The sequence below is a fragment of the Panicum virgatum genome, chromosome 7K, assembly GCF_016808335.1.
Source record: "Panicum virgatum strain AP13 chromosome 7K, P.virgatum_v5, whole genome shotgun sequence".
NCBI classification, from domain to species: domain Eukaryota; kingdom Viridiplantae; phylum Streptophyta; class Magnoliopsida; order Poales; family Poaceae; genus Panicum; species Panicum virgatum.
Window position 1 is genome coordinate 31,180,918 of NC_053142.1, and position 23,098 is coordinate 31,204,015.

Sequence of the window (23,098 nt, forward strand, 5' to 3'; positions counted from 1 at the left end):
TCTCCAGTCTCCTCCCCTCCTCACCACCGCGTCCCTCTTACGGCTTCCTTAGTCGAGCGCTCTGTTCCCTCTCGCGCATCTCGCTGCTGGAGAGAGAAGCGTACGTCTGCTGTGTGGCTCGTTCGTCGCCAGGGCCTGCGTGCCTAGTGTTCGACGGAATGTCCGTACAGGCACGGCGCCTTGACGCCGTGCTTTGATACAGCCACATAGCTAAAATAATTTTAGTACTTTCTCTGTTTGTCTGTGACGCACAGTTTAACCGAATACTACCTCCAAAGCTAATCTAGTATTCTAGTTGCAAGTTGCAACACCAAAATCGTGATAAATATGGAAGTAGTGTCGTCAAATTATGAAATCTAGTTGTATAATTCCTTACCACACAATACACAAAATCGGTATCGTGCAGTTTGAATATTGAAATGAGTGTCGGCGCATTGATTGAGTTCCTCTGCAGTGCTGCTAGGCAAGAGATTAGAGCGTCTGACTTCTGAAGAGGTGTCAGTTGTTGCTTTTTCCCCCCACCCTTATTAGTGGCACTTGATTTCAACGAAATAAATGTTTTTGGGCATTAGTTAATATATATGGTGCCACCATCTTTGATCAGATCTTGTTTATCAACAAACAACATAGGAATACCAGGTACTCCCTCTGTTTCTAAATATGCAATGTTAGGACAAGCTAATTAGTCCAAAATGTGACATATATTTAAAAGTGGAGCGGAACTATTCCCTGAATTAGGATTGTATCTCAAACTGCAGGATTAGGACATATTCAGTTGTTTTTCAAAAAAAAAAACATGTCTGTTGTTGCTTAGTTTTTTCACCATTAGTGTCTAAGAGTACATATTCAAATTATGAAAATTGAGTCATACATTTCAGTAACACGCAATGCACAAAATCAAAATCATGCAGTCTGGTTCTTGAAATGCGTGGTAGCACATTGATTGAGTGTTTGCTGCTAGGGAAGAGATTAGTGCGTCTGACTTCTGTGTAGGTATCAGTTGTCGCTTAGTTTTTTCACCACTAGTGTCTCGTGCATTTGTTTTGAAGGAAATAAATGTTTTTTGGCCATTAGTTAATGTGATGCTCCATCTATGATCAGAAGATCTTGGTTAACAACAAACAACTTAGGAATGCTAGCGTATTCGCAAATGTTTCAGTGTGTTATGCCTTAATACTCTAAGAGTACATATTCAACCCTTAAGCTGTAGGTGCAGTAGAGTTACCATATACTACTGGTCAACCAGATCGTAGTGGATTCCAACTGACAGCTTAGATATATATGGCTGTGGCTGTTAATAAGTAAAACACAACCTCCAGATTGTAGTGTTTTCCAACTGACAGCTTAGGTATATATGGCTGTGGCTATTAAAAAGTAAAACACAACCTCTATACTAAATATTCCAGAAAGGGTTGTATTTTTGTTAATCTATATGCTGATGTACTCTGAATTGTGCGCATATCCACATTGATGCCAGTTGCTAGTCGTACATGCATGCAACACATGGCTGCAGAATGTTATTCAAAAGATGAGATCTATTGAGATCAGCTGAGCTTCATTTAAGCTGAATTTCTGAGTGGGAGTTAAAGCACACACTATACACACATGAGAATCTCTGGGACTCGTGGGAAATTGTTGTTCTGTGTTCTTTATGAGAATTTTGTCTATTGCTGTTTATACCCTCGTCTGAGTCCCCTGTCCTTTTTCAGGCTTATCACAGTTTTCAACGGAAGACAGCCTAGCAGAAGCGTTCTCTCGTTACGGCCAAGTAATAGAAGGTTTATCCTCATCACTTGCAAGAGCACACTTCTGCTGCTAGTTTGATAATCATTCGGCCCGTTATCGTTAGCTGTTACACAAGCTGGTGCCTCGTGTTTGAGTGCAGCTACGATTGTCACGGATAAGGTGACCAACAGACCAAAGGGGTTTGGCTTCGTGAAGTTTGCTTCCGAGGAAGAAGCCAATAACGCGAGGGAAGAGATGAACGGCAAGGCAAGATGTTGATGGATTTGTCTACCTTCTTTGTAACTTGGAGTTGTGAATATTTCTTGTGCCATTTGGAGAGAATCTAATAGATGCAAGCTTGTGTCAGGTATTGAATGGCCGTGTGATCTACGTCGACATTGCAAAGGCCAAACCGGACCGGCGGGATGCAGATGCCAGGCCAATAGCGAGAGGCCCTCCTAAGCCAATTGGCAACGACTGAAAAAAAATGGCCTGGTGCGTAGACTCCATACTTCTGCTCTGCCCTCTCTGCTAGTCTGCTATACTAGTTCACCCCTCAGATTCGGAAGCTCTAGATATAAACTGTGTTCGGCTCGCTAGTGCTGGTGGCTGGTGCTGATTTTTTGTGAGATAAAAGTACTGCTTCTTGCTAGTGCTGGCTTTGTGTGAGAGAGAAATACTGTTGGCTGGATGCAGTGAAGATGAAGCAAACAGAGTGGTGATGTGTAATAATGTGTGATGTGTCGAGGTTTTGCGAGAATATAAATCAAGTCCATTTAATAAATATAGTACTTGTGAGATGTTTGTCCGGATCAGATGCTGTGTTTTCTTGTCATGACTCATGAGCCTCTGCTGCTGTAACGCTAGGCCACACGAGACATCTAGACGATGTTACGGGTCGCAGATGGTAGTTGCATGTGCTTCTTGTTCCTGAATCTGTTCGGGAACATGATGTTACCCCGTTGCTACTCTGTTCGGAATCAATGCTTCGCAGTACATCTGTACTTCTCTAACCTTCCCCTCACACATTCAGATCATTCGGCCCTTCTCATCGAAGTAAGATCTAACGGACTTGCTGGACGTGGAGGAAGACGTAGGAATCGCCCCTTCAGATATGAACACATGTGGCAAAGACATGAGTCCTATGTGGACTTTGTAAACCAAGCGTGGGATCCAGGTATTGGTGAATGTAATCTTTCAACAATGGCTGCATCTCTATCGGCGCTGCAATCATCCCTGCGTAGTTGGGATAGAGATGTGTTTGGGTCGGTGAGGTTGAAACTGAAGAATCTGAGGGAGGAGTTAGAGGAAGAGCGAGGACATACCCTCTACAGGGGTCCGACTGATCGAGAAAAGAGGTTGATGACGGAGCTGTCAGAAACTTTGGCGAGGGAAGAGGCTATGGAGTAACAACGATCCCGAGTGGAGTGGCTTCGGGATGGTGACAGGAATACGGGCTTTTTTCCAAGCGAGAGCGAATGCAAGGGCTCGCACGAACCGTATTTGTTCTCTGACTAAGCCCGACAGATCGTCGACTTCAGAGCAGGAGACTATGGAAGGATGGGCTGTTGAGTTTTACCAATCATTATTCACAGCCTAGGAGCAACTCCAGCCTGATCTTATATGCCAATATGTGCCAAGGAAAGTGACGGACCAAATGGTCGACTTACTGGAGCGGCCTTTCTCAGAGGATGAGGTACAAACGGCCTTGTTCCAAATGAAACCGTGCAAGTCTCCCGGGGCTGACGGCTTCACGGCTGGTTTTTTCCAGAAGCATTGGTCTCTGCTAAAGCATTCTGTCTTTGAGGCAGTCCTGGGCTTCCTTAATGGTGGTGTGATGCCTGAGGAGATAAATAAAACAGTTCTGGTTCTTATACCAAAGGTGGCACATCCACAAACACTTACTCAGTTCAGGCCGATTTCTCTGTGTAATGTGTTATATAAGATCTGCTCGAAGGCTTTGGCAAACAGACTTCGGCTCGTGATTGATGAGATAATTTCAGAGGAACAGAGTGCCTTTGTACCGGGTAGGCTCATTACAGATAATGTGCTAATTGCCTACGAATGCATTCATTATCTGAGGAACAAAAAAGGTAAATCAGGTGCCTGTGCAGTTAAACTGGACATGGCTAAAGCGTACGACCGGGTTGAGTGGAGATATCTACACGCCATCATGGTGGCGCTGGGCTTTCCACATGGATGGTGCAACCTGGTGATGAAGTGTGTGTCTTCTGTGTCCTCGGTAAGGGTAAATTGAGTCCTGTCTCCAACATTCAGACCAACGAGGGGGATTCGCCAAGGAGACCCTATCTCCCCCTACCTGTTTCTGTTGTGTTCGGAGGGCCTGACTTCTCTACTAAAGGCGAGAGGACCGCAGTACATCTCACGTGGAATCCGGGTCAGTCTACACTCGCCGTGGATCTCACATCTCCTTTTTGCTGATGACTGTTTGGTTTTTACTCAAGCAACTAAACGGGGTGCTGAAAGAATTGCAGAGATCCTTGATCTCTATAACCGTGGCTCGGGGCAACTAGTAAACAAGGATAAATCAGCTATCTTTTTCAGTGATAATTGTGATGTTTCGCAGAAAAATGAAGTCCGTGAATCTTTACAAATTGCCACAGAAGCACTGGGAGAGAAATATTTGGGGCTACCAACAGCTGTCGGTCGAGCTGTTGATGGTACTTTTAACTATGTTTCGGATCGGATAAGAAGTTTCGTATCTGGCTGGGGGGAGAATTTCTTGAGCTGTGCAGGCAGGGAGGTTTTGATCAAAGCAAATGCCCAATCAGTGCTTACTTACCCCATGAGTTGCTTCAAGTTGCCTGCCAATGTTTGTCAAAAGATGAGAACTTACATTTCAAACTATTGGTGGGGGAGTTCAGTAGACAATCATAAGATTCATTGGCAGAAATGGTCTAAGTTATCATGTCCAAAGGCTGATGGAGGAATGGGATTTCGGGATTTAACTCTTTTCAACAAGGCTATGCTCGGTAAACAAGGATGGAGACTCATGACTCGTCCTGATTCGCTCTGTGCAAGGGTAATAAAAGGAAAGTACTACCCGAATGGTGAGTTTTTGACAGCAACCAAAGAGGAAATGCTCGGAAACATGGAAAGCGATTTTATTTGGGAGAGAAGCTCTGAAATTAGGCATGATCAAGCGGATTGGACCGGGGGACACAGTTAATATCTGGACAGATAATTGGATTGTGGGGTTGGATTCTTTCAAACCTACAATTAGGTTGGAGTCGGTCTCTGTTGAACGTGTGCAAGACCTGTTCAGACCGGGTACTAGGGAGTGGGATGAGCAGCTGGTCCGCTCCTCCTTCATTTATAGAGATGCGCTGGAGATACTAAAGATCAAGCCGGGGGCCAAGATGCTTGAGGACGTGGATGCTTGGGCTTTTGAAAGAACGGGTGTTTATTCTGTTCGTTCTTGCTACCGAGCACTAAAAAAGGAACAGGAAACAACAGAATCATATGCAACCGGCAGCGCCGGCTCATCAGATGATGCGCGGTGGTGGAAGAAGCTGTGGGGTTTGAAAATCCCGCCAAAAGTTAGGGTGTTTTGGTGGAGGGCAGTACATGGCTACCTTCCTACCAAGGGTGAACTAAAAAGGAGACATGTTGCCAGCGAAGATCATTGCGAAACCTGTGGAGAACCGGGTGAGACTCTGTACCATATTGCATTGCAATGTTCTTATGCGGTGCAATTCTGGAAAGCTGTGAAGGAAATTACTGGATGTAAGTTACCTCCACTTCATCCAGCGACATGGACTAGAGACCTGTTGGCATCTGATATATGTGTGCAAAAGGATGCTGCTCTCATTATTTGTGGAGTTTGGTCTCTCTGGACAGGACGGAATGCGCGGCGTCATGGGAGAACACGCTGGAGTCCGGGTGCGGCAGTAAGACATGTGGCTTCCATGGTGGAGGACCTCCTGTGCCTTGAAGTCCCGGCAGTTAAACTGACAAGGGTGCCGGGCCGCTGGGCCAAACCGCAGGAGAATTGGATCAAGGTGAACACTGATTCGGCTTTCCATGTTTCTTCCGTGACCGGGGCAGGGGGCGTTGTGATCAGAGACTCGGATGGTCGCCTTCTTTCAGCAGCAGCTCGTTTATACTCGCATATCCCTGACGCTCTGACTGGGGAAGCATTGGCAGCACGAGATGGCTTGCAGCTAGCTGGAGAGCAAGGACATGCAAATGTTATCCTGGAGGTAGATAACTTGGTGTTGGTAAATCTGCTACGTTCTGAAGACGGCGGTCGCAGCGTCATTTCAGGACTCTGGCAGGAGATCCGAGAGCTAGGTAGGGATTTCAGCGGTTTCAAACTCTTGCATGTAAACAGGGAAGGCAACGTGGCGGCTCATGTATGTGCAAGCTTGCCCACGGAGTCAAATCCTGAGTTCTTTTGGTCGGACAGCTTCCCGACTAGGTTAGAGGAAGCTATCCAGAATGATTGTAACCCCTCTTGATTATTAAAGCTCTTGTGTTGTGCTCAAAAAAAAAACCTTGGCCGTGTTTGGTTGAGAGCATGAAATTTTTTTCAAAAAAGACGAGTACTAAACGAAGTTTATTTGCGAAATCTTTTCACGGATGGGTGTAATTTTTCGAGATGAATCTAATGACGGTAATTAATCTATAATTTGCTACAGTGATGCTACAGTAATCATGATCTAATCATGCGGTCAAATGACTCATTAGTTTGGTCTCGCGAATTTACCAGAGGTCCTGCAGGTGGTTTTGTAATTAGACTTTATTTAATACTCTAAATTAGTGGTCAAAGATGAAAAAAAAATTCGCAAAATTTTTTCCATCTGATTCCTGGAAATTCTTTCATCCTGGCGGACCTAATCCCCGAGTCGAAGTTGGAACGGTTTTTTTTTATATTTTGGAAGGATGTTGGGAACAGTACTTGATTCTTCGAAAATACTGAAAGATAATAATGCACTCAACGGCAGATATTTTCTCCTGTTTTGTTGTCACATTGTTTGTTAAAGGAAAACGACGCACATCAGTGCAGAGGACATGATGTTGTCCAGTTCCTCACTGTTACTACCAGGACGGAAAAAAAAAGCGTTACGGAAAAGATTAGTGGTCGATGTTGTACGCTAATGACAACTTTAGTGCACCTGACGGCTGATCAGCAGAGTAGCACTACATTTTATTGCGCCAGTTCGTCAGCGTCAAAAAAAAAGCAAAAAAAAAAGAACAGGACTGCAGTTGTCCGTCCGGGCGGCCTGCAGGCAGGCGCCGATCAGTGATCACCGGAGCGCGACCGCGGCGAGGAAGGTGAGCACGACGGCGGCGCTGGCGGCGGAGCAGCACAGGTCCACGAGTGCCTCGCGCCGCGCCTTGCTCTCCTTCCTCCCCTTCTTGCGCCTCACGAACTCGTGGTACCGCCTCTTGGCCTCCTCCGGCTCCCGCTCCCCTCCCCTCCTGGGCGCCTCCATCGCCGCGGCGAGGAGCCGCAGCGTGCCCTCGCCGCTGACGGCGGCGCCGTCGGCGTCCTCGACGGCGAGGGCGACCTCAGCGACGTGGCCGGAGCCCTCGGCGCAGGCCACGGTGGCCTCGAACTTGCACCCGCCCAGCACGACCGCGAAGCGCACCAGCGTCTCGCTCGTGTACCAGTGCCGGTCCACGGCCACCGGACGCCGGCTGGAGACGTTCACCGCCCGGCCCCGCGCCGGGTCCGCGACCACCCAGCTGAGCTCCAGCTCCGCGGGCGCGGGCGCCGCGGACGCCGGCGCCGGCGGCCTCTTGCGCTCGACGGCCTCGACGCGGAACGGGGAGCCGAGGAACCACGGCGACGACGCGGGCGTCGCCACCACGCGGGACAGCAGCGGCGCGCCCCCGCAGCAGACGTCCACCGCGGAGACCAGCTCCCCGGCGGGGACGGGCAGGTGGAGCTCGCCAGCGAGCGCCGCGGCTTCCGGGGACGGGAACGGGAAGGCGTCGGCGAAGAGGCGGCGCGGCGGGATCGCGGCGGCGAGGAGGCGGGCGCCCGGGCCCGGCAGCGCGAGCGACGGCCACTCGGCGAGGCAGAGCGCGCGCCACGTCTCCGGGTCCGCGGCGAGCGCGCGGAGCCCCGCCGTGGCGCAGCTGGCGGCGGCCAGCGACCGCCCGTCCAGGCGCCGCAGCGCGCAGCCCAGCACGTCGGCGTGCAGCAGGTCCTCTACCGTGGCGGCCGCCATGCTTGCGCCCCCACTTGCGACCCTCTTCTGCTTGGAGCAACAAGTGAAGTAAAACTCTGGCTGGCCTCTCTCAGTCTCTGACGACGAGATGACACCGGCGCTTTAGCCGCGCGCGTGCTATATATAGACCCCGGTCAATGGCAGCCCATCGCGTCGCTGCATTTACTGCTACTGCTGCTGCTGGGCCCCGGCGCGACGGCCGGTGCAGTGCAGCAGCGTGATATTTTTACCCTGGCGTGTCGCGTGCCTGCCGACCTGCCGTGGCGTCGACGGGAACCGGTCGCGGCCGGGGTGGGGGCGACGTGGGACCAGGTTAACCAAACCGGTGGAACCGATCAGGTTTGACCGGTTACCGATCAAATCGGTTCGGCCCGGTTTTTGATTTAGACCGATATCAAATCGATCCAAATTCAAAATTCAAATTTAAATTTAAAAAATGAAAAAAAATCCAAAAAAATTCCTAAAAATACTTCAAGGTGCGACGAATATAATGGTGTCAAATTTTCTCAAAAATTCGTTCATTTAATATAGTTTGCGGGGATTTGAAATTAAATCAAAAAAGAAAAAGAAAAAAATAGGCCGGCCCATTAAGGCCACCACATATGGCAACCGGTCAAATCGGAGAACCACTTTTACACCGTCGGATTTTTTGGTTAAAATACCGGTAAACTGGTTAAACCGGTCGGTATACCGGTCGCAACCGTTTACACATGCGATTTTGAATTTGGATTTAAATTCAACCAGTTTCCACCGGTTTCCGATCAAACCGGTCTGCTAAACCGCTATCGAAGGGCGGCGGTTTGACCGGACCGGTCGGGATAATTAATCTTGCGCGGGACGTGTGGGTGCGGCGGGGGGCGCACTCGCGGCTCACGGGCTCTGACGTGCAGCGCCCCCGCACTGGGGGTGGGGCCGCGCGTTCCCCCGCTGGCGCTCGGGGCTCGCCGTCCTCCTCCCGCACACACGCCCGGCGAGGGTACTACCTGCTGGCCGTGCGTGGGGCGGGGGCGCGCCCGCCTCGTGGTCGTGTGTCGCGCGTTCTCACCGTGCGGAGCTATGACCATGGTTAACCAAACCGGTGGGAACCGGTCCGGTTTGATCGGTTACAGTCAAACCGGTCCGGCCCGGTTTCGATTTGGGCCGGTAATTCAAAATTCAAATTTGAATTCAAAAAAATTAAAAATTCCCAAAAAATTTATAAAATACTTCAAGGTGCGACGAATGTTGTCGTGGTGTGGTAAACCACAGTCGGGTGGCGGAATGCACCCGCTTAAGCCCAGAGGGAGAGTACTCGGGGGTTAGCTAGGACTAGTTCGATCTCGCTGGAAGAACACGATGAACACAATAGCTTTAGAGTGGTTCGGGCCGCCGGAGCGTGATACCCTTCGTCCACTATGTGTTGTATTACGTGTATTCCCTTCGACTCGAGAGAGTCTGAGAGAGCTTGTGTGTCTAGTGCTCAGTCCAGTGTGTCCCTGGCGTTAGCTGAGTCCTAGCGGGCGTGCTCTCCCTTTTATATGTCTAAGGGGAGCACATACACTGAGCAGGGCCCCGACATGTGGACCCGGCGATGTATTATAAACTACACTTTGTCCTTCAATGCCTCAAATCTGGAGATCTTGTCGTCGGCTTCTGTGCGTAGCTTCTGACCAGGGATGGTCTTGAGCTGTCCTGTCAGAGTAGAGTCTAGCCTCTGAAGCCGCGCGTCGAGATCATGATGAAGCGCCGAACCACTGACTCAGTCCACTGTAGCAGCGTGCACTGTTGCTCCAGTCATAGCTGGTCATCATGACTCGTCGCCCATGCGCGCGGCACTGAGTCTTTAATGCTTGCCTTGGTAACTGACGAGCCGCCTCGGTAACTGGCGATCCACAGTGTAGACTGACAAAAGCTGCCCCGTGCCCAGAGGCACCAAAGCCCGCCTCAACCACTCGCACTTAATGCCGGTGGGTGGGGGAGCTTCCAGCGGAAGGCTTGCGCCCGCGCCCGCGTCTGTGTTACACGAGGCGGCTCCGGACCCCTCCCGAGCAGCTAGCTGAGCCGAGAGCTCACGGGGTCCGGATAGGCACGTGGAGGTCCCGGACCCATCTGCGGGAGTCCGGATGGCACATGGAGTTCCCGGACCCACCTGCGGGGGTCCGGGTCCGCGGCCACAGGTGCTGAGCATTTCCACCTCTGGGACACGTGGTGACACCGGACCCGTCCCCGAGCGGGAAGCGGGTCCGGAACCGTTGGTCCGGTGAGATGGAGTCGGACCCCAGGGGTCCGGCTGCTCAGCTCCTTAGGGCGTAGTTACGGATAACTACGCGAGTTTTGGCACAGTAGGAGTGGGTACCCCAGTTGCAGGGTACCGACAGAGGCCCCCGGGCCCGCCTCGGGAGAGGCAACGAACCCGCAGGTGGGGCCACTACTATGAGCAACTTGGCTACTTCTGGCGCTCAGCGGTGCGCGCCGCAAGGGTCTTATCCTGCGTCGTCCATCCTTTGGGTCACCTGCTGCATCATCACGTTTGGACCTACACATGACTCAAGGTAGATGCTTAGTAGCGTGCCCACGGGTCTTAAATTCTGTTGGCTGTAATCCTTTGAGATAGACAGCTAGATTCAGTAAACGGAGCTCAAGGGGTAGTCCTTTAGGTTAAGAGAAAGTCCGGACCTCCAGGTTCCCAGTCCTAGGTACTATGGCACTCATTCACAGGAGGTGGTGCGTGCAGGCTTAGGGTACGGAACCAGACTAAGCGGCTATACGGCCCCGGACCTCCCCGGAGAATGAGTGCGCTTCCCTGAACCTGCAGGTTCCCAGGGGTCCGAACCCTTCTCTTCCATGAGGGGTCTCGAGCTAAGTTACTAACTAGCCAACCCAATTCGGACCACAATCACCGCACAAGAGTATGAAGCCACGTGGGGGTTAGCGCAAACAGAATGCGTAGATTGAAATTAGAATGTAACATCCTTAGAGGCGAACTGAGAATAAACTCTTCCTTTTATAACTAGATGTACATGAGATGTGCGATGTAAGCCAGAACACGGGTTTATGAGGCCGGAGCTGTCCGGACCTCCGGGCCCCCAGTCTTTGGTACTACGGTACTCGTCCTAGGGAGGTAGAGCATGCAGGCTTAGGCTACGAAACCAGGCTAAGCGGCTTCACGGCTCCGGACCTCCCCGAGGGGTGAGTATCCTTCCCTGAACCTGGTTCGCAGAGGTCCGGACCCCTCCACGGGGGAGGCTCACCGGACTGGACCCCACGGAAGTACTATCTAGTTACAAAGGAAAATGTTTTATTCCCTACTGGGCCTCTAAGGGTAGGACTTACAGAGATGTAGAGTCGGGGGTGCGACCGGAGTCGGCTTTCCGCCGGAGAGAGCCACCATAGTCGGCTTAGTGCGACCGGAGTAGGTTTTCCGCCGGAGCGGGCTTGGTGCGACCGGAGTCGGTTTTCCGTCGGAGCGGGCTTCCTCAAATGAGTGAGGTATGCTGCGAGCTGGGATTTGTCGCTCCGCCGCTCGCAGCTTGTGAGGGGGCCCTTGACGGGCGCCCTGACTCTTACCGACGTGCAGCGCGCGCCGCTGCCGACGGTGGCTGCTCCACGGGCACAGTTGCCTCTGGGGCAGGAAGGCGAGATGCGTGTGGCGCGGATGACGCCACACCCTCCGTCATCTCCACGTCGTCGTCGTGGTGGAAGTGCTCAACCACCCGAACCATGGAGACGAGCAAGAGATGAACTAAGACCAACTAAACTCCCCTACCTGGCGCGCCAAATGTCGTGGTGTGGTAAACCACAGTCGGGTGGCGGAATGCACCCGTCTAAGCCCAGAGGGAGAGTACTCGGGGGTTAGCTAGGACTAGTTCGATCTCGCTGGAAGAACACGATGAACACAATAGCTTTAGAGTGGTTCGGGCCGCCGGAACGTGATACCCTACGTCCACTGTGTGTTGTATTGCGTGTATTCCCTTCGACTCGAGAGAGTCTGAGAGAGCTTGTGTGTCTAGTGCTCAGTCTAGTGTGTCCCTGGCGTTAGCTGAGTCCTAGCGGGCATGCTCTCCCTTTTATATGTCCAAGGGGAGCACGTATACTGAGCGGGGCCCCGACATGTGGACCCGGCGATGTATTATAAACTACACTTTGACCTTAAATACCTCAGATCCGGAGATCTTGTCGTCGGCTTCCGTGCGTAGCTTCTGACCAGGGATGGTCATGAGCTGTCCTGTCAGAGTAGAGTCTAGCCTCTGCAGCCGCGCGTCGAGGTCAAGATGAAGCGCCGAACTACTGACTCAATCCATTATAGCAGCGTGCACTGTTGCTCCAGTCAGTAGCTGGTCATCATAACTCGTCGCCCATGCGCGCGGCGCTGAGTCTTTAATGCTTGCCTTGGTAACTGACGAGCCGCCTCGGTAACTGGCGATCCACAGTGTAGACTGACAAAAGCTGCCCCGTGCACAGAGACAGCAAAGCCCGCCTCAACCACTCGCACTTAATGCCGGTGGGTGAGGGAGCTTCCAGCGGAAGGCTTGCGCCCGCGCCCGCGTCTGTGTGACACGTGACGGCTCCGGACCCCTCCCGAGCAGCTAGCTGAGTCGAGAGCTCACGGGGGTCCGGATAGCCACGTGGAGGTCCCGGACCCATCTGCGGGAGTCCAGATGGCACATTGAGGTCCCGGACCCACCTGCGGGGGTCCGGGTCCGCGGCCACAGGTGCTGAGCATTTCCACCTCTGGGACACGTGGTGACACCGGACCCGTCCCCGAGCGGGAAGCGGGTCCGGAACCGTTGGTCCGGGGGGATGGAGTCGGACCCAGAGGTCCGGCTGCTCAGCTCCTTAGTGCGTAGTTATGGATAACTACGCGAGTCTTGCCACAGTAGGAGTGGGTACCCCAGTTGCAGGGTACTGACAAATCTAATGGTGTCAAATTTTCTCAAAAATTCGTTCATTTAGTATAGTTTGCGGGGATGTGAAATTAAACAAAAAAAATATGCATACAAAAGTATACAAATATAATGTAAAAGTAGTACAAAATATGGTTGGAGGGCTCATTTAGGCTAAAATATGTTATACAAATATTAATTTAGTATACTTTACGGGCATTTGAATTTAAACCAAAAAAGAAAAAATTTGAATTTAGCGGGTTACCAGTCAAACAGGCCGGGAAACCGGTTAAACCGGCCGGTAAGCCTGTCGGAACCGGTTGAATATGCGATTTTGAATTTGATCGGTTTCCACCGATTTCCGGTCAAATCAGCCCGGTAAACCGCTACCGGACCACGCCGATTTCACCGGACCGGTGGGTTTATTTAACCCTGCTATGACACGCGTAATTGCAGGTGTGCCGTGAGCCATCGCCGGTCACCGGGGGGGCGTAATTGCGCTAGTAGGCCGTCGTTTTCGCGACCGGCCGGCGACCGTCCTGCAGCGTTCTCTGGAGGCAAGTGCTATGCCCGCCCCCTTTTTTCAAAAAAAAATAAAGTTGCTGTACCGGCCGTTTAGGAGGAGGAGGAGGTCTCCGGCCAATCTACTGTGCTTATCGCGGGCCAAAGTGCTCAACTAGCTTGCACGCTTTGAAAGGGCGAATTAATATCGACATGGTCGACGCTTGTGCTTCGCAGGGTTAACCATTTCATTTTCCGGTCAAATCCCGGTGTTTAGCGAAAACGGAATTCCGTTCCGAAATTTCGGTAAATTTTGGCGAATTTCGTTGAATTTCGGTCGAAATTTGTTAAATTTTGAATTTGAAAACGAAATATACCGAAAAATACTGAAATTTCGGATCCCGGTAACTAGCGGAAACGAAAAATTTTCCGAAATTTCGGCGAAATTTCGCCGAAATTATTAACCCTGGTGCTTCGTGTCGACGTGCATGCTGCTCTCCCCCGGCCACGTGACGAGTAGCTTGGGTGCTGGCGGGACCCCCCGGGGTACTGTACGGTTCGCGTACGGTACGATCCAATCTCGAACGGAGTTTATGCATCCAGGCCGTGTTTGGTTACAGGTCTTGTCAAGATTTCACAAAACAACGAATTTTCGCATGGAGTATTAAATGAAGTCTATTTGTAAAATTTTTTTAGAAATGTGTGTAAATTTTCGAGACGAATCTAATGAGCCAAGTTTCATTATGATTGGCTACAGTGATGCTACAGTGACCGCGCTCAATCATCCTCTAATCGTGCGGTCAAAGGCTTCATTAGTTAGAGGAACTGCTACAGTACCATAGTTGTGGAGGTAATTTTGTAATTAGACTTTATTTAATACCCCTAATTAGTGGTCAAAGCATCGTTTCTCTCTCATCAATATATTTTCACCCCATATCCGATCGAATCCTGTTGGTTTCGACGAGTTATGCATCACATACCATTTTGTTCGGCTGGCTTGTCAGCCAACTAATCAGCAGTACATCAATTATTAGTTACTATCCAATCAGTAGTATTTTTCTTTCAGAACAAATCAGCACAAACTACCAGCCACAGTCAGCCAAACAGAGTGTAGCTGTCAACTCCGAATCCTGTTGGTTTTCGCAAGTTATGCATCACATACCACTTTGTTCGGCTGGCTTGTCAGCCAACCAACCAGCGGTGCTTTTCTCTCATATCAAATCAGCATCAGCCATTAGTCACCAGCTAACCAACAATACTTTTCTCTCAGAACAAATCAGTACCAGCCACCAGCCACAGCCAGCCGAACAGAATGTAGCTGTCAGACTCCGAATCCTGTTGGTTTCCACGAGTTATGCATCACATAGCACTCTGTTCGGTTAGCTTGTCAGCCAACCAACCAGCAGTATTTTTGTCTCATACCAAATCAACACCAACCATTAGTCACCAGCCAGCCAGCAATATTTTTCTCTCAGAACAAATCAGCACCAGCCACCAACCACAACCAGCCAAACAAACAGAGTGTAGCTGTTAGACTCCGAATGGAGGATTCATTATCAGTTCAGTGTCGTCAGAGCCGGATCAGATGCGGGGCTCAGTGTCATTCGAGAAATCTGGACTAGCATTACCGACTGCATTGCCGTTGTTTTTGTCGTGACAAGGTCTGGAACCAAACACCTTCAAGTTCCTGTATTGTGTGATTATCATCGTTTCTATTGAACCCTCACTCTGTTCGCTGCAACCAGTCAATAGTATTTTTCTTTTACACCAAATCAACACCAGCCACCAGCCACAAGTAGCCAGTAGTACTTTTCTCTCACAACAAATCAGCACGAGTCTCGCTAATTTACGGTTGACCGTAGGGAGCGGCTCCCAACGGTCGATCTCCCGACCGTTTCTTTTTTCTATTTTTAGTAATTCTTTTGTCATTTTCCGATTTTGGAAAAAAATTTGTAAGAGAAATTTTGGAGAGAAACAAAAAAAAATTTACATTCAGAACAAAAAAAATTAGTAAAAAAATTTGCATCCGAGAAACAAAAAATACTTATAGAAAAAAAATTACATCAAAATCAAAAGACAAAAATGTTTTTGGTAAAAAAAATTTCAACAGAAAAAATTTTACATAAAAAAATTAAAAAATTAAAAAAACTCAGGTAAAAAACTTGTATCAGAAAAAATAAAAAGAAAAGAAAAGAAAAACTAGTGAAGGCGACGGCGGATCCGCCGTCGCCGGCCGCCGCACGCCGCTCCCCCGCTACCGCCGTCACAGATCTAGCGTCGCCGGCCGCTCCACAGCTGCCGCCGCCGCGGATCCGGCGCCGCTTCCCCCGCCGCGCGCCGCTCGCACGCTCCGCCACCGCGGCCCCGCCCGGGAGCACCGCTCCGGCGCGGATCCGGCGCCGCTTTCCCCGCCGCGCGCCGCTCGCACGCTCCGCCACCGCGGCCCCACCCGGGAGCACCGCTCCGGCGCGGATCTGGCGCCGCTGCAGAGCCGGCCGCCGTGCCGCCGGAGGGAGGCAGGAGGGGCGGCGCGCGGAGGTTGGGGAGGCCGCGGCGGGGGCGGCCGGGCCCAGGCGGCATGCTGCGGGGACGGCCGAGCCCAGGCGGCGGGCGGCGCGGAGGAGAAGTGAAGAGAAGAAAAAAAGGAAGAGGAGAAGGAGCAGCGTCGGTGGAGTCGACCATGAGTTTAGAAACTCACGGTTGACTGTAGATTCAGCATTTCGAATCACTCACCAGTCACCGGGCACAGCATAGCGAACGGAGTGAGGGCTGAAACAAGCTGTGGTGTGTGCAGCGGATCCTGGCTGCAGCAGTCTCTGCCAGGGCTGGCAGAGGAACAGGAACTGGAGATTGGTCAAACCTCTTACCAATTGGTTCCAGATTTGCCTGGCAATAATTTTTTTTCCTGAAAATACGCCTGGGCCTGGCACTGGCAATAATAAAAAGAGGAAATAATTATTCAGATTAGTTGAGGCCTCAGGATGGCATAAAAAGAGGAAACAGTAAAACAGTCTTGGGTCACTGGGAACGTCTTTGTCTAGGGGTAGCGCACTGCTGCCTTAATGGAGTCCGGTGCCCTTGCCGCCCATCACGGGTTCCCTAATCCTGGCATCAGAGGCCCGGGGGGGGGGGGGGGGGGGGGGGCGAAGCCGAATGCTTCTAGAAAGCCAACCAAGTGTATCGACGGGCACAGATGGTCCCACACCAACTGCAGGATGCTACTCCCCGGACGCGCGTGGCGCCGTTCCGTGCATACACGGCTTGCTGTGGCCCTGTGTGCATGCACGAACAGATCTGTGACAGCAGTGCACATTGCTTGCCAAGATACAGTACATAGCTGCTGGTGATTTTGATACTGCTAGCTGCAGGGCTCCGTGAGCTGAAGGGAAGGACCGGTGGATCACCGCATTCTGAGTTGACGAGCTGGTTAGCGGGAGCAATCTGCGCTTGCTCCTCCTTTGTTTCCTGTCTGAATCAGGGTTGGTTGGTGCGCCTTGGCGCTTGCTCGTAGCTTTCAGCCGGGAGCAATCTCGCGTAAGTGGTGCCGGCCGTCATGGAAGAAACGTCTCGACGTACATCCACGGGTGAAAATCTCTGCACCTTGTTTCTCCTCCGTCGTCAGGAATCATGGGAGCTCCGCAATCGGACAGCGGAACGCCGCTTAATCACGACTCGCGCAGCTACCTGCAGGACAGGGACGTCGTCAGGCTTAGGCCAAGAGACCCACGGCACTCTACGGTGTGGAAGAACTCTCGCAGGTCGCCATTGCGGCAGGAAAAGAGCAGCTGGACCCTAGTGCGCAAGTGTACGTAGTGCCTCTCTTCTGCACTCTTCGCTACAATCCTTTATTAGCCGCCCCCAGCTCTTGTTTGTAATTTTGTATGCTGCGTTCGGCGACACAGAAGAAGCTCTCAGCTCAGGCCGTGCCCGTCCATGTCCGGCAAGCTGCACTGGTTCGTCCATCCTTTCCTTGGCGAAAAGGAAGGGACCCGCCACGGAATTTGGGAGGAAAATCGCGTTGGAACTTGGACGCGAGCGGGAGTGCGCACCAGCTATCGAAAGGACATGTCCGAGCGAAGAATCCAAGCGCGGACAGCTTGGAATGCATGTCTGGCCTGCCGCGCAGGTCGGCACGCGCGACCGGTTGGCGATTGGCTCGCGGGTTTCTCGATCTCCCATCAAGTGGCAAGGGTTCGCTAGGGCTCTGTGCCGGCCGCGAGCAGCACAGGACGCTGCGCCTGTGCGCGGGCATGGACGCATCCGGAATCCTCGATCTGAAGTTCTGAACTTGCTGTGCATTGTTCTGTTTGCCATCAGTTACCGTGCCGTGCGACGAGGAATTTGCGTGCGGGTGGCCGGGTGGGTGCCGAGAGGCCGTCGAGTTCCAGATGAACTCTTCCGCCAAGTGGTATACAGACGGGATCTTTTTTCCTTTCAATCTCCTTTTACCAACCGCATAGGAACAGGATCTGATGATCATTCTCGTTGTGTCGCGCGGACTGAGCCATAGCTCAGATGGTAGGTCTCACCCTGCTAATGGATTGAAAACCAAACTATATCCACATCAATATATTTTTATTATGAAAATTAATATTATTGACAACCCTCCAAATCACTATCACCACAAACCAATCCAATCCAAACATTTCAGCTCATGATGTAATAAACTATTAGCCAAACTATGGTTACAACCCAATAAGAACCCATTTCCGAAAAAATAAATTATAATGCAGATTTTGCCACAGCGTTTTGCACAAAATAGCTGTTAGTTATAACGAGTTATCTCCAATAAATTTTAGTCAATTTCGATAAAATTTTATAGTGTGAACGCGAGGTTTTATTTCTAGGGTACGGCTCTTGGCATGGGATCCACGTGTAATTCTAGCCACGCTGTTTTGTACAGAGTAGCTGCTAGTCATACCGAGCCATCTCCAATAAATTTCAGTCAATTTCGATAAAATTTTATAGTGTGAACACGGGGTTTTATTTTTAGGGTCCGGCTCTTGACGTGGGACCCACGTGTAATTCAGGCCACGCTACTTTGCACAGAATAACTCCTAGTCATACTAATTCATCTCCAACAAATTTCAGTCAATTTTGATAAAATTTTATAGTGTGAACGCGCGGTTCTATTTCTAGGGTCCGGCTCTTGACGTGGGACCCACGTGTAATTCTAGTCACGTTGCTTTGCACAGAAACGCTGCTAGTCATACTGAGCCATCTCCAATAAATTTCAGTCAATTTCGATAAAATTTTATAGTGTGAACGCGAGATTTTATTTTTAGGGTCCGGCTCTTGACGTGGGACCCACGTGTAATTCAGACCACGCTGCTTTGCACAGAGTAGCTCCTAGTCATACTAAGTCATCTCCAATAAATTTCAGTCAATTTCGATAAAATTTTATAATGTGAACGCGAGATTTTATTTTTAAGATCCGGCTCTTATGGAATTGACATTTATATATAATCATACTGTTTTGCATAAAGAATCCATTTCAATCCACCATAATCCACTCCAATCCATATTTATATAGAACCCACTCCACTCCACCCCATTAGATAATATAACTTATTTAAACTCACTCAAACACAATCCATATTAAAATTCAATCCATTAAACTCATTTCAATCCAAACCATTAGCAGGGTGAGGTAGATCCTCCCGTTGAGGACGCTGCCCAACCAGGCTTAACCCGGCGCGCCGCACAATAAAATTTTTCTCACTAGCCAAAGTCAGAGTTTGGGGGTTTCCACGGCCGGTTGCCGCAAGACTTTCTTTTGAAAAATGGTGGGGCCGCTATACCCCAGCTGCACTTTTTTTATATTCTCGTTGCGACGCAGAGAGCAACAACGTTAATCACGTCATGAATTCGGTAAGCGTGCAAGGACAGTAATCGTAGCGCACTTGAAGGTTGGCCAGTTGCCTCCGTCGGACCAAATGTGCTATTTTCAAGCAAAGACATCTGCTACATCGAAAATATATATAGATACAATATTGAAAATATGTAGGAAAAAACTAAATATGTTGTTTCACTCTCGAATGCAAAAATTTCCGCCGCAACATGAACATCATGTTTCATGCAATATTTACCGTGAAACATGCAGAAAATAATAGTTGTAATATCAAATATCAACTATTGAAACATATGTCGTGGCGTCCGATTTTTCTTCTTATCCGGACGTGTGTGTTTTAGCATTTCCGTTTTTTTTTACGCGCCAGAATATTACAGCCCGAGAGCCCAGCCCATCCCAGTCCGGGTCCGTCACTTGCTGCAAACCAAAAGCATCGCAAAGGCCCCCGTCTGGTCACTAATTCCGGCCTACAAAGCCCACCATCTCCGTGAAAAGAGGCCCACGATCGGCTCCACGCACACAACATAATATCTAATCCCCCCTCAAAAAAATATAATATCTTATCCGGACATTATCCAAGTGGAGCGCTCCGATAGGTCCCCCGCCCAGCCTTGAATCTATTCCATCCACTGCAAGTGATCCACGTCAGCCGGGCCCCCACAACAATCCGCGCGGGCTCATCTCCGCCTCTCGACCGGCTCCGGCGATCCGCCCGCCTCTGCGGCCGCCCGCCACAAAATAAGAGCGCGTCGGCCGCCCGACGCCGCACCCGCAACGCGAACTCGAGAGAGATCGACATGGCCGCCGCCGCCGCCGTCTCCGGCCTCGCCGGCGCCGCCCTCGCCAGCCGGCCGGCATTCTCCACCAGTATGAGTCTTAACTGCCGGCCGTTTAATTTCCTTAGCTTGCGCTGCAGCTGAAGGACCGTAAAATGTTGAGGTTATCGTCCATTAGAGAGTAATGTGTAATGCTCGATCGATCGTCGCGTCGCAGGCTTCGTGCGGGGCGGCCGGGTGTCGGCGAGGAACCCGCTGATGACGAGGAACCTGGAGAGGAACGGCAGGATCACCTGCATGACGTGAGTTCTTCCTGGCTTACTTATTAATTGGGCTTCGCTTTGTCGGCCAATTAAGAGTAGCGGTGGCCGGGCTCTGTGAAATGAAATCGTTGCTGAAAATCCGTGCTGCTTGTTGTCGTCTGCAGGTTCCCCCGGGACTGGCTGCGGAGGGACCTGAGCGTGATCGGCTTCGGGCTCATCGGGTGGATCGGCCCCTCCAGCGTCCCGGTCATCAACGGCAACAGCCTCACGGGGCTCTTCTTCTCCAGCATCGGCCAGGAGCTCGCCCACTTCCCCACGCCCCCGCCCGTCACCTCCCAGTTCTGGTGAGAGATCGATCGAGACTCACACCACTCGCTCGCTCGCACGGTGATCCGCTTGCTTGTCGGCCACTGCCCGCGTGTATAGCGGCAGCATGCGTTGACGAAATTAACTAACTGCAACTGACAGAGACGAACACGAACTCGCTGCAGGCTGTGGCTGGTGACGTGGCACCTGGGTCTGTTCATCGTGCTCACCTTCGGCCAGATCGGCTTCAAGGGCAGGACCGAGGACTACTTCGAGAAGTGAGAAGAAGCAAGCGGCTGAGCTCGATCTCGATCTGCTGCCCGCATTCCAACTTTGCTTTGCATAGGGCTCTGATCGATTTGGCTGAATTTATGTGTGGTGCTGCTTTTATGATGAGCTCAATGTACATCAATCGCCCCCCCTCCACGCTTGTGTTTAATTCGATGGATCTAGCTGCTAGTATATCGTAACTGGGAAAAATCTTTACGAATTTAATTTATGCGACAGAAATAATGATAGAGAAATGTTCAGACAATTCGAATTACAAGATGTGCAAACCAGACAGGCTGCGGCGAATGATGGCAACAAGTGGGTATACTAAATTTGTGGATTTTGCGAAACTTGTCTTAGTCCTACCAAATGATTATATTTTTTTGGAAAAGTCCAATTTTTACTCTTGAACTATCGCAAAAGTCTGATTTTCAACTTTCAACTACGAAATCGGACAACATAGGTCATCCAACTGTCAAAACCGGACAAATTTGGCCCTTGGGTGGTTTTGAAGGTGGTTTTGCATTTTCTAAAAAATTCAAATAAATCTAATTAGATCTAAAAAATCAAAACTAATTCACTTTAAATCAGAAAAATATAAAACTAGTACCAATTTTTTTTAAAAAAATGTAACCTATCTATTATTGCTCCATTCGAATCTTAGTTATTAAAAATTTTAGGCATAACTATAAGTAACCAAATATTATGAACATAAAAATTTAGATCTGAATAGCTCACAAGTCATGTGACAATAGATAGGTTACATTTTTAGAAAACTTTTGATACCCATTTCATATTTTTTTTGACTTAAAATGAATTATTTTATAAAATTTTTAGTTTAAAATTGAATATTTTTAATTCTCACAAAATAAAAAACCACCCAGGGGCCATATTTGCCCGATTTTGACAGTTGAATGAACTATGTTGTCCTAGTTAAAGGTTGAAAATCGGACTTTTGCGATAGTTGGAGGGTTTTTTTTTGTACAACGCATATCTTTGCTGAGATACACCCACTTCCTAATTTTTTATCTATGCTTGACATTAGGTGAATCTATAAGCGACAGAATAGCATCCAATAACCTTCAAATGAACTTGGTCCTGTTTAGTTGGTGAAAAGTTGCTGGTTTTGGTACTGTAACATATTTCGTTGTTACTTGACAAATAATGTCCAATCATGAACTAATTAGACTTAAAAGATTCATTTCGTGCTAATTAGTTAAACTGTGTAATTAGTTATTTTTTTCAACTGCATTTAATATTTCATGCATGTGTCCGAACATTCGATGTGACAGGTACTGTAGAAAAAATTTTAAGAACAAAACAGGGCCTTAGCAAACCGGCAAACGAATAAAATATGATGAACTGCTTCATTGTCACGTTTTACACTCCCATTCCAGTCCCGCATCTATAACTCTTATATAGATGATCCCCACTTAGAGTCATTAATTCTATTTCTTTCAACATGCAAGCTATCCACATCATCATCCACTAGCTAGGATTCCCGTTTAGAGTCATTAATTTTATTTCTCTCAACATACAAGCTATATACATCATCATCCACTAGCTAGGACCTATATGCCTTATATTTATGCTTTTCACCAACACTTCAGTTATTAGAATATCACCGTCTCATTTACTCAATAATGGAACCGTTTTTAGTAGATCAATAGACACCACAATGGCACTAATGGCATTCCATCAACCACTTACATTCCCACCTCCATTGAACACTCCGTTGGTCATCTGCTATATAGGTTGGATCCTCCTCCTCGACAGGACACCGGGAGCTCTGTCATGACTCCATGCGAGCAGCAATAATCGTGTCCTCTCCTTCGTCCATGAAATGGTCGTGCAGGGACGATGGGCTTCATACGAATGGAGGACAGTCGTCGAACTAACAACGACTGCAACAGCAGTTCAGAGTCAACCCCCATGGCTAGCACCACGGCCAGAGGATCAAGGAGACAGTATGCCTACGCAGGGGTAGCATCTGTCGTGGCTGTGCGTCCATGGCCAGCGATTGCTGGTGCTCGAGGTTGGTTGCCGCCGCTGGGTTCATTGACAACGACGGCGACACCCGATGGCCCGCGGCCTCTCCTTGAAGGTGCGATGCATGGTGTAGGCCAACGACGTGTGTGGCCTCCGGTTCAGGCACGGTGGCGAGTGGGTGAGGCCCCGGACAGGGGCTATCCAGGTAGCGGCTGATGTCGCCGTCGGCGTTGTACGACATGGCACCGGTAGAACGCGGAGGCTGGAAGGCCATGCCAAGCAGTTCAGTTTCTCCAATTTTATGTTATTTTCTCAATAATTTCAATATTCATTCCATAAATAATTGCATATGTAT

General features: G+C 49.9%; 2 protein-coding genes across 2 annotated transcripts; one reads left to right on the top strand and one right to left on the bottom strand.

Annotated features, from left to right (window-relative positions):
• Window positions 1-6,664: 6,664 nt before the first annotated feature.
• Window positions 6,665-8,015, bottom strand: LOC120640931 (probable F-box protein At2g36090). The gene has a single exon (XM_039916869.1). It carries the CDS (start codon window positions 7,923-7,925, stop codon window positions 6,996-6,998), a length of 930 nt encoding a protein of 309 aa, XP_039772803.1. The 5' UTR covers window positions 7,926-8,015; the 3' UTR covers window positions 6,665-6,995.
• An 11,771-nt stretch (window positions 8,016-19,786) lies between these two features.
• LOC120640932 (photosystem I subunit O-like) lies at window positions 19,787-21,025 on the top strand. Its single transcript, XM_039916870.1, has 4 exons — window positions 19,787-20,006; window positions 20,133-20,217; window positions 20,343-20,522; window positions 20,670-21,025. Exons 1-4 carry the CDS (start codon window positions 19,937-19,939, stop codon window positions 20,764-20,766), a joined length of 432 nt encoding a protein of 143 aa, XP_039772804.1. The 5' UTR covers window positions 19,787-19,936; the 3' UTR covers window positions 20,767-21,025.
• Window positions 21,026-23,098: the final 2,073 nt, after the last annotated feature.

What these genes read in the sequence shown, in the direction of transcription:
- LOC120640931 (XM_039916869.1), bottom strand. Translation starts at nt 7,925, where the DNA reads ATGGCGGCCGCCACGGTAGAGGACCTGCTGCACGCCGACGTGCTGGGC.
- LOC120640932 (XM_039916870.1), top strand. Translation starts at nt 19,937, where the DNA reads ATGGCCGCCGCCGCCGCCGTCTCCGGCCTCGCCGGCGCCGCCCTCGCC. An exon ending in CCGGCCGGCATTCTCCACCA is followed by an intron (nt 20,007 to 20,132) that starts GTATGAGTCTTA and finishes GTCGCGTCGCAG; the next exon opens with GCTTCGTGCGGGGCGGCCGG. An exon ending in CCCGTCACCTCCCAGTTCTG is followed by an intron (nt 20,523 to 20,669) that starts GTGAGAGATCGA and finishes AACTCGCTGCAG; the next exon opens with GCTGTGGCTGGTGACGTGGC.